The sequence below is a fragment of the Panicum virgatum genome, chromosome 3K, assembly GCF_016808335.1.
Source record: "Panicum virgatum strain AP13 chromosome 3K, P.virgatum_v5, whole genome shotgun sequence".
NCBI lineage: Eukaryota > Viridiplantae > Streptophyta > Magnoliopsida > Poales > Poaceae > Panicum > Panicum virgatum.
Genome location: NC_053138.1, coordinates 54,481,142 through 54,491,110, shown reverse-complemented (window position 1 = coordinate 54,491,110; position 9,969 = coordinate 54,481,142). Strand labels below are relative to the sequence as shown.

At 45.0% G+C, this 9,969-nt stretch overlaps 2 protein-coding genes across 6 annotated transcripts; both read right to left on the bottom strand.

Annotated features, from left to right (window-relative positions):
* Window positions 1-231: 231 nt before the first annotated feature.
* LOC120699682 (acyl-CoA-binding domain-containing protein 5-like) lies at window positions 232-9,226 on the bottom strand. Of its 4 annotated transcripts, none has more exons than XM_039983707.1 (18): window positions 8,975-9,226; window positions 8,346-8,460; window positions 7,704-7,782; window positions 7,448-7,606; window positions 7,280-7,357; window positions 7,076-7,180; window positions 6,652-6,718; window positions 6,497-6,558; window positions 6,268-6,407; window positions 5,981-6,107; window positions 5,783-5,897; window positions 5,549-5,637; window positions 5,201-5,284; window positions 4,604-4,966; window positions 4,095-4,532; window positions 3,965-4,024; window positions 3,699-3,843; window positions 232-386 (listed from the first exon to the last, which is right to left on the bottom strand). In XM_039983707.1, exons 2-17 carry the CDS (start codon window positions 8,381-8,383, stop codon window positions 3,766-3,768), a joined length of 2,082 nt encoding a protein of 693 aa, XP_039839641.1. In that variant the 5' UTR covers window positions 8,384-8,460; window positions 8,975-9,226; the 3' UTR covers window positions 232-386; window positions 3,699-3,765. The 4 variants fall into 4 exon arrangements, with proteins under 4 accessions (XP_039839641.1, XP_039839642.1, XP_039839643.1 ...); XM_039983708.1 differs by lacking the exon at window positions 8,975-9,226 and adding an exon at window positions 8,798-8,952; XM_039983709.1 differs by lacking the exon at window positions 8,975-9,226 and adding an exon at window positions 8,537-8,761.
* On the bottom strand, window positions 1,216-3,691 carry LOC120699683. Of its 2 annotated transcripts, none has more exons than XM_039983712.1 (4): window positions 3,013-3,691; window positions 2,851-2,919; window positions 1,651-2,741; window positions 1,216-1,564 (listed from the first exon to the last, which is right to left on the bottom strand). In XM_039983712.1, exons 1-4 carry the CDS (start codon window positions 3,161-3,163, stop codon window positions 1,355-1,357), a joined length of 1,521 nt encoding a protein of 506 aa, XP_039839646.1. In that variant the 5' UTR covers window positions 3,164-3,691; the 3' UTR covers window positions 1,216-1,354. The 2 variants fall into 2 exon arrangements, with proteins under 2 accessions (XP_039839646.1, XP_039839647.1); XM_039983713.1 differs by having other exon boundaries at window positions 2,565-2,741.
* Window positions 9,227-9,969: the final 743 nt, after the last annotated feature.

Here is a 9,969-nt window from a genome sequence, read left to right as displayed (position 1 = left end):
GATGTTGTAATTGCACATTTGCTCAGAACCTAATACTAATAATGCAACAAAATTCTTTTCAGATGCAATGTTTGAATTTGGTCCAGGTAACAAACACTACAAATATTGAAATTTCGGACTGACAAGTAGTGTCATTGTGGTGCAAAACTTTGTTAATTTAAACTGGCCTTTGAGAAAGGAAGATAACATCTGTTGTGACAATAATACCTTAGGAATATAATTCATGCAATGTACATTTGAACATCAAATAGAGCCTGCATTCAATCCATCAGTTATTTATAATTTTATCATATACCCGCAAATTACATATCAGCAGATGTGACATGGTGACACCTATTGTTGCATAAGATCAAAAAAAAAAGAGAAAAAACTTGTTGCACAAATACTCCCTCCATACCCAAAAAACCTGACGTCCTGGGCGTGGTACTCATTTTCGCAAAACCTGACGTTCTGGACGCGCGCCCCCTTCGTGGACGTGTTTACCCCTGAGTCCGTTCGGCTGCCTACCTTAATTACCTTGGTTAATCGCGCACGCCGCTGGAAGCATTAATCGCGCGCCGCATCGTTTCTTTCGTGACCCGTTGAATCGCTACTGCACGTGCTCGCTCGCCTCCCTTCTCATCTCATCATACGTCTCTTGCTCACGGACGCTCGCGTGCACGCGCCGCCCAATTGCGTTTGCCGCCCTCGCAGGAGGCCGCCGTCGCGTCGCCGGAGGCCGCCGCCGCGTCGCCATTGCCGCGGCCGCATTGCTCACACGCGCTCCGCGGGATCTTGGTGCCCTCATCTCCTCAGCACTACTGCACACGCTCGCTCGCCTCGTTGTTCCTTGCCGATGAATCACCTTGATGACCATGGCGACGGCCCAGTGCAGTACGTGCGAGGTGTGAATTGGGCACCTGATTCTACCGATGAAGATGAAGACCTCATGGCCGACGTTGCCGAAGATTCCCAGAGCGACATGGATCACCTTGATGATGAAACTGAAGCTGTGGATGCCCTAGAGTCGTTTGCAGTCAAGTTTCAATCCGACCAGGTAAGACATGAAGCCTGCAATTTGATGCTCCCTGTGTTGTTGCCTCGCCTGTATGGAGAGCACGATGACGACGTCAATAGTGCTGCAACGTCCCTGCTTTGGATGAGTCATGGGTACGGCAACCATGGCAAGGATGCAAAGATCGTGGATGCTGACCAGAATACAGAAGCTAAGAATACTGAAGCAGTTAAGATGTCCATGTTTAAGATTATTTTTTCCTTCATGTATGACAATTAGTACCACTAGGAAAGTCTGTGTTACAAGTCTGCATTACATCTCACATCTCGCTAGGAAACAAGTCTGCTATTTCTAATGCTTTCATGCAGGGAGACTAGCTTGTGCTTCGGCTAGCAGTGAAGCTTCACAAGGGATTTGCAATGGCAGCCTATCTTCCCTCTCTAGTCTTTGCTTCTGCAAGTGAGGAATCTTTATATTGTTGCAACCTTTAATCTTCATTGTTTCCTTCAAAACAGTTTGTAGTGTTACAAATATTCTGTTTGCTTTCCATGGACTGTACTCCAAGAATGCCTACAAAACATGTGGTAAAAAAATTAGATCTTTCATTGTTTTATAATCTTTATTGTATTGAAACAATCAAATGGATGATCATTTACCTCTTCCACCACTGGAATTAGTTCTTGCATTGTCTTAGCATTTTTCTTGTATTGAATAGCTTGGATAGCTCGAAAGAAACCCAAATCTAGAACGTTAAAATCTGGAGAATTGGGTGGCTGACATATAAGCCTAATGTCAAACCCATCTTGCTTTGCAACCTCACAAAACTGAGGATCATCCACTTTTAAATGAGTAGGAGCATTATCTTGTTGTATGAAAATTGGCTTGTGCACATCTTCTCTTGGCCACTTTGCTCTAATTGCCGGCAACACTCTATTTATCATGAAATCTCTTATGACATCCCTTGTGATTGATTGGATTGGCTTGATTACTTGCTCACCACGCAGCCGATTATGACTACCTCTAATTGCTTGCTCAATAGTAACTAGTGGAAAACAACCTATTTTGCCATCAAACACACATACTCCATCTCTAAATCTTGGCCGAGCAACAACACACAAAAACATGATCCTAGGGATGTAATTTTTGTTCTTGCAAGTGCGGTGTGGTTCATCTTCATCGGGTAGCAAGTAGTACCTCTCCGATTTTTGATGGAGGTAGAACCACTTCTCATCGATAAACACAAAGTCAAACAAATCCTTGAACTTTAGATCATCAAGCAAACCTTGGTCAATCATGTCAATGCACCACTGCAACCTAGTCTTCTTGTTAGCATCAGTGAGGTAAGGTTTGATGCTACTAGAGTGGCGCCTAAGCACACCTATTTTCAAATACCTTTGTATCCTAGATTTGCTAATACCAAGTCTATTAGACACATCTTCTATGGTCATTCTTTGTTGGAGAGGAATGTTCCTCAAATTTTCCAAATCAAGAGGGATTGCTTTACGGCCACTTCTACCTTTCTTTAGATTAGGAACCTTGACTGGAATGTTTTGAACAAGTTGGTTTTTACCTTGCTGCCATATGCGCTGAACTGTTCGAATCTTTACTCCAAACTGATCACCAACAATTGTTGAATCGTGCTTGCCTAGTCTCCCGCTCTTGCTTCTCATCAATAGTGCTTGGTACACTTGTTGTCTAACATTATCAGAATAATCATGCTTCCGTTGGTTTACTTGATCGGCATGATCTAAATATGGGAAAAAACAAATTTATTCATAGTACAAAGAACTCACGGCATGAGCTAAATATAGGAAAAAAACAAGCTTATTCATAATCAATATAATAGGTATGCTTACCAGCTAGGTTTTGTACATAATCAAAATCAACAGCTCCAAATTCATCTAGTGGCAAGTTCAAATTGAATCCTATAAAAAAAATAGAACATGGTAATTCAGCGACAAAGAGAAGAATATTATGTACAGTACATGCAGCTAGACAAGAAGAGGTAGGAGTAGTACCGTTGCCATGCTCATCATGTACAGGCTCGTTCAGATCAAAGCTAGCGTTGCCGTCATCAGCTTCATGCTCGTTGGAATCCAAGGGAATGTCGCCGTCGTCATCGTCCTCTAAACGAACGTTGAGATCAAAGCCAAACAAGGAATGAGCCATGCGCCGTAGTAGTAGTAGTGGAAGGAGAAAAGCTAGCTAAGCAAGCAAGGCAAAAGCAAGCAAGGCAATGGAGTAGTACTAGTAGATGAAGGGGTGAACGAGTGCTCTTAAATAGAATTAGCAACGAGCACTCCAAGCGTCGGCCTTCCAGAGCGCCAAAGGAACAAAATTTGGGCCAGCTGAAAAAAAAACGCGGCCTCAAATGAGCCTCCACAGCGCGAGGCCAAAATTTTGGAATTCCAGTGCTCCTCCGCCCGCCAGGATGAAAAAAAACGCGGCCTCCACAGCGCCATGCAAAAATTCCATGCAAATCAAGCCTCCAGCAAAAAATTTGCAACCCCTGAGATTTGAACTCAGCTCAACACTCTCATTCCTCCGCTCGCTAGCCAGTTGGGCTAGTTTACTTTCTCGTACAAAGAGCAACCGCAACCCTATTTATTAGGGGTAGAGATGGAAAACTAATCCCAAATTAATCACTCCTTGGTTACCGCAATCATGTCCTAAACGTCAGGTTTTTTGGGTATGGAGGGAGTACACAATTTACATAGCGATGTTACAGTGCTCGCAACAATTGTCCACAAATGTAGAGATGCGATCACATGTTATTGGGGTTGTTTAGTGGGCGTCCCTGATCTCCCCTCTAGTATTTGCAGCCTTTGCTTGAGATGGAACACTTCAATCTGGCAAACCGCAAACGGATCATCAGCCATGTTGGTATATTTGTTCAGTTGCATAACAAAAACAATTTTGATAGAATTCAATTTCTCGATGAATGGGTAAAATATGTCTCAAATGGGGTACCTGGAGCTGGAACGCGCGCGACTGTTCTCCCGCCAAAACCCTGCGAGTGGAATGCAGCTCCTGCAACAAGAACAACTAAGTACAAACCACAACAAGATCACCAAACGTTATAAATATCAAGTTGCCTTGCCTTCTGGGTCTCATCTGTAACGGCCTTCAGGAACGCCACCTCATGCTCGAGGCGCACATTATCGGCATGGACCGTGTTCGAAAGGCTGTTTGACTCTTCTTGAGCCAGCTCTAGGGCTGCTATCTTCTCTTTCAAGATCTCCGCCTCCTTATCCTTGTTGGCAAGCATCTTTTCTAGCTGCTCCCTGCTTTGAATGACCGAAGATAGGCTGTTCTCCAACTGGTCTTTGCTTGCGAACGCGGTCGCTAGCTGGTCTTGGAGCACGGTGTTTCTTCTTATTAAATCTGCTATCTTTGTGTTGTATAGGTGACTCTGGCTCACGTCTGAAGAGCATCTAGCGATCCTTCTTACATTTGATCCCCCAGTCACCATAGTTTCTATTTGTGCCAGGTCATTCTGAATACCAGCTCCTGTCCTTGTGCTCCGATGCCCTTTTGGCTGCAAGATAGTCTATTATGCAGGGAACCACAAAATATGTTTCTCAAGTGATTAGTAGGTGCAGTACTTACAGTGCTTTCTTGACATGAAGAATAGTCATCAGCATCGTCATATCTGTCATCATCGATCGGTTTCTGCAGTTTTTTAGCTAAGCTGCACTCTTCTACTTGATCCAAATTCACATGGAGTGAAGTGCCTAAATTGTGTTGCTTCAACAGTGACTCAGAGAGGGGTTCCCTTCTAGGTGGCTGTTCTACCACAGAAGTGAGACTATACCTTGCAACGGAACTGTTAGAGTACAAGGGGGCACACTTGTTGAGATGATCAACAAGCTCCTTATTGCTCGGAGAATACTCATACAGCACATGGTCCACTTCTGGGGCTGACCGCCAACTAAAAGAATGCTCATTTTGCAGTACCACAAATACTTCAACCTGCAGGTGGTCATATGGTTAGGGATACAGTTCAAGTTGATATGAAAGCTTCGAGATTCAAACCTTTTTCAGTTAACTGCACATGATTTAGTAAGAGGAAAACATAAATCTTAAATGTTACAGACGCTGGAATGACAAAAAAAAATTTCAGAACCCAAGATTATGGGAAGTCACACTCCATTTTTCTTTTTGCAAGGTGACAATCGGTTCTTTAATCGAAGTTCATTGTTTCACCTTGTTGCACGGCTCCTTTTTGTTCCCTCCAAAAGCAATAAGAGCGATCTTGTCCCTGTGGTAGAAAGGAACCATACTGAAACCCTGCATGAGCAGTTGTTTTAGATTTTTGGTTGGTCAGATGAAATAATGTAAACTTAAAGTAGTGAGAGTATGAGACACTAAACTGCGCTTAGCACAATGGAAACGAAAGAAGGATTTTGAAGTGATAATGATAATCTTTTGGATTGTTATCAGCAAGAATCCAAACATGAAGGTTAACATTTCCTTCCACTATTTTAGTATTTGCTCCATGGAATGTTTTAACACTATCGAAGTTAAAAGGAGTCAGAAACCAAATGGACTTACTTTCTTTGAAGTTATTGATGAACTAGGGGGCACTACACAAACAGACCACTTAGATTGTTGGATATCAAAAACCCAAGTTTCCACGTGTCCTGAGAATTAGATATCTTGTCAGAAATCGCAAATGAAGCAAGACAGGACATCATTCTAACAATACATGTATTGTTCGTATAAGAAATATAACCACCAAATCATTTTCCAGTCACTGTATTCATAAGTAGAGAGCTTCAGACATACGTTTTTTCTTGCTTGCGCCGCCAGCTATGTACCACTTGGTTCCACACAGAGCTCCGCTGCAACCTGCTCGGGGTGATGGGTGATGATCATGAGTCTTCACTCTTGACCACACCATCTGTTAGGAAGCAAAAACTGTGAGTATCCGGCAACATGGAAATGTACTGAGATGACCTGAATAGAGGAAGCTCACAAACTTACTGTCTCAAAATCTAAAGAATACAAGTCATTAAGGGTCTTCGATTTTGAGTGGCCTCCGAAAATCAGGAGGATCCTATCATCATACAGTGCAGCGACATGATTGGATCTCGGAGAAGGTCCAGCGCCTCTACAACAATGATCTTTAATCAGTAACCCAAGAGTGCGAATTAAATCTAACCACAAATTGGAAAAAAAAACAGATGCACTTAGATGAGGAATGTTGAGAGTTGGGACGACAATAGATCGGTACCAAAAATGTAGTGGCCAAAAATCTAGGAATGACTTACTTATAGTTCAATGGAAGCCATGTTGATGATTTGAGATCAAACATGTGAAGGTCATGTCGTTTCTTTCCTTTTGTGTCCTCGCCGCCAAAAAGTATCAATCTAGCACCGGCTCTGATCACTGTGTGGCCGCTTCGAGCTGCCTTAACTCAGGACCAGAAGACAATTCAGTCAATTCACATGAAAGTTTGCCAGACTGACAAAAGTTGACTCCCAATATAAAAGAACTTACAGGGATATCACCCTTGGCTTCAACAAGGGACCAAAGTTCTGTTTCAGTATTGAAAATCCATACTGCAGTAGAAGTGGAGTTATTAATCATTATCTAGTTGAGGAAGGCATCAAACACTTATAAGTATTTTTCGGATTTATCTAGCATCTGCAAACCTGATAAACGATCAGAAGCAGGCTCAGTTTTACCTCCAACAAGAATGACACTATTTTCCCATGGAACCTGTATATCATGCAAATGTTTCTTACAGTGTCAAAAAGAGTGCATACGACAGTGTATAACCGATAGCACTCATTTTTTTCTTTGGCTAATAGATCCCTGACCAGTGTTCCAACTTTCGTAACTTCAAGTTTAGATGATGTCAAGTGCAAGTTATATCATCCACTGTAAATTTTCAGCTAGCATAATTGGCTAAGGGCGTAAGAAAATCTTGACCAACAGAAATGCATACCATAAATACTTGGGGACAACTGCCAATCTAGCTGAAAGAGTTTAAAAGTTTTCATCTTGAAGGAATGACCATATCGGTAATTTAGGTTTTGAGAAGCACACAACAACAGTGATTTACAAGAACTATACCAGACAATGACCTCTGCAGGCTGGCAACTTGGTAGAACGTCCACTTGGTGATGGCCGAACTTTAGGCGGTGCAGAATCCCAGCTAAGCTTCTCTAAATTCAGTATCTAATTAATATAAACAGTAAATTCATAAGATTAATTGATAATAACATGATAATCAATGCAGAGTTCCAATCGAAACAAAAAAAAGAAAGATCCCACTACCTTTGTATCATTTAATAAGTGACGACCAGAATCACCACCAAACACTACCATCTTGCTACTTACAATGGCCGCTGCATGCTGTTTAACCATAGTTGAAGATGTGTTAATCGAAGACAGAAATTTTGTCAAGGTATATGAACTTATCTAGTTACATATTCAGTCGATTACATAGAAACGAGGAATAGGTTTGTCTCCCTCTGTGGACAACACAGTCCAGTTTTCAGAAATATTGAAAGAACGACTGTCGAGATTGAAAGTATCTGAAGAGCAGCGGTAGGAAAGATCATCTGCACGGCCGCTCACTGATGTTGTAGCAGCGTCATCCCCCTGATGAAGATAAAATTCCAAGAGCTAACAGTCACGATGTGCCCAAAATACAACAAGATCAATACTACATACAATTACTTCAGTCACAAAGGCTCACATTAGGTAGGCTGAGCTGTTTCGTGGGGCCACCAAGACTCCTGGAGCTATTCAAAGAATCATTATGGTCACCCTTCAACCTGGAAAAAGAAAGGCAACCCCCAAGGGATCAAGACAAGGATATAGCAACCAAAGCAAATGTGGAAATAGGATTGATCATCAGCACCAAAATGTAAAAGGAAGCTTGACCTCAGTTGAATGCAATGCTACAAGAACACGGCAACATGTATTTATATGGTGGGATCTACATGCTGACTCAGATTCATGAAGCTGCATGACCTCACGAACTTAGAATGTATCCCATCAATTTTTATCAACGGTACTATTCTGACCGAACATAGCAGTTTGGTAGTCAGTGAAACCAAATCAATTAACAGCCTACCAAAAGAACAAAATGCTCACAATATGTACTGATAATCATGAAGCGCCGGGTGATGAATCGATTCAGGTGAAGGTTACAACTTTAACTGCGAAAACTAAAATGATGTACTGATATTCAAGCACACAAAGAAACCAAGTTTCAGGTCAAAGCTCCCCTTGCCATCATCACACAGCAGGTACAAAAAGAGTTAGGAGTAAAAAGGTAGGGGGGAAAAAAAGAAACATGGCACGAAGAAATCAAAGAGCTGGGCGTAATATTCACCTTCCAAGTTTCACCCGGCGCCGCGAGAAACCAAACATATTCCGGACTGTGCTCTCTCTCCAGTTCAGTTCAGTCCAGCTCAGAACCGAGCCGCCGGGCAGGGTATCAGCCTCCCCTGTTATCCGCAAACAAGTCAAGTCAATGCAAAGATCAGCTGGAGAAAAAAAAATACATGGGGTTGGTTGAGAGACCGAATCATGACGGCAAACAGGGGGACCAAGAACCGCAGACAAATCCATGGAAAAAAAAATCGTCCCCAAAATGCCACCATCTAGTCTAGTACTAGTAGTGAGGAAGAACAAGAAACCGCAAAGGGGAGTAAAAGCTCAATCATGAAGACATGCGCAGGAATCGAGGATAAATCAAGAGGCAAGGCGTTTGGGAGGAAGCGACGCATCCGCATTGTTCGGATTCCAAGAAGCAGCATTCCCGACAAGACAGAAAATGCTGACCTTTGGCCCCCAAAGGAACTACCAAGAAATCCTCTCAAACGAAAACCACACGGATCGGATCGCAGTGCGGACCAGCAAACGCCGGAAATGCGGGAGAAATCAGGAAGGAAATCAAGGGCGTGGAGAACGATCCCGAGAGGAAGACGAGGGAGAGGAGGAGCTGGACTGGAGCACCACCTCTTGGGGTTGGGTTGGTGGTGAAGCATGGGGGACAGAACCGCAGAGGACGCGGCGCCGCAGCCAAAATCTGCAGCGAAAACAACGGGAGCGAGAGAGAGAGAGGCTGCAGAAAGGCGGTGTGATCTGCAGCAGCGGCGGCAGCAGCCTTTTCGTCCTCTGTGGGCGGCGGATGAACAGGGGAGCTTGTCCCGGCTTGGTTCTTCCTCTCTCCCTTCTGCTGGTCAGTCACTCCTGGTCACCGTTTTCTCAGTCAATGGACCATGGGAGGAATGAATGAATGGCCGTTTTAGAAGGTGCTGTAAACGTCATCTACACCTCGATGTGAAACCGCATTTAACGTTTTCAAATTTTCGTAATTTTGTCACTTGTTGGTTTGTTGGTTTACAAATAACTGTTTGAATCTGCACCCACATCCACCCCGCAATCGAAGGCCTCAACCGCAACCGCACACGAGCTCGCGTCCGCTCGCGTCGTCCCTGCTCGGGCGACGCGGCGGCCCCTTCGAACCCTAGCCGCTGCACCTCCCGCTCCCCCCTCCCGCCGCGCCGCCGCCGGAGCGGGCTGCCAAAAGCTCGTGCGACCTACGGTGCAAGCGGCGGCGGGGCCTTCCCCCCTCTCCCCGGCAGCTTGGGGTCGGTGCAGCCGCCTCTGCTCCCCCGGAGCTCCTTCGTCGACGGCGGGTGTTTGCGCGGCGGCGGGGGGGGGGCACCATATTCGGTGTCGCCCCGGCCAGATCTGGTGGCGGCGCGACGGGGGCGCATGAAGGTGTGTGTGTGGGGGGGGGGGCTTTCGGCGGCGGCTGCTTGCGCGGATGGGTGCGCCGACCGTGGCCATCGCGGTGGCTGTGGCGGGCGCGGGCCACGCGGGCGGCCATGGCCGGCCGTGGCTGACGCGGGCCGTGGTCGCGGCTGGCCGGTGGTCGTGGCTTGCCTGGCACGGGCTCTGGCTGGCCGCTGTTGGCCGCGGTCGTGGTTGGCCGTGGCCGGCGGTGG

What these genes read in the sequence shown, in the direction of transcription:
- LOC120699683 (XM_039983712.1), bottom strand. Translation starts at nt 3,163, where the DNA reads ATGGCTCATTCCTTGTTTGGCTTTGATCTCAACGTTCGTTTAGAGGAC. An exon ending in ACATGATGAGCATGGCAACG is followed by an intron (nt 2,920 to 3,012) that starts GTACTACTCCTA and finishes TTTTTTTTATAG; the next exon opens with GATTCAATTTGAACTTGCCA. An exon ending in TTATGTACAAAACCTAGCTG is followed by an intron (nt 2,742 to 2,850) that starts GTAAGCATACCT and finishes TCCCATATTTAG; the next exon opens with ATCATGCCGATCAAGTAAAC.
- LOC120699682 (XM_039983707.1), bottom strand. Translation starts at nt 8,383, where the DNA reads ATGTTTGGTTTCTCGCGGCGCCGGGTGAAACTTGGAAG. An exon ending in CGCCGGGTGAAACTTGGAAG is followed by an intron (nt 7,783 to 8,345) that starts GTGAATATTACG and finishes TTCTTTTTCCAG; the next exon opens with GTTGAAGGGTGACCATAATG. An exon ending in ATTCTTTAGATTTTGAGACA is followed by an intron (nt 5,898 to 5,980) that starts GTAAGTTTGTGA and finishes GCTTCCTAACAG; the next exon opens with ATGGTGTGGTCAAGAGTGAA.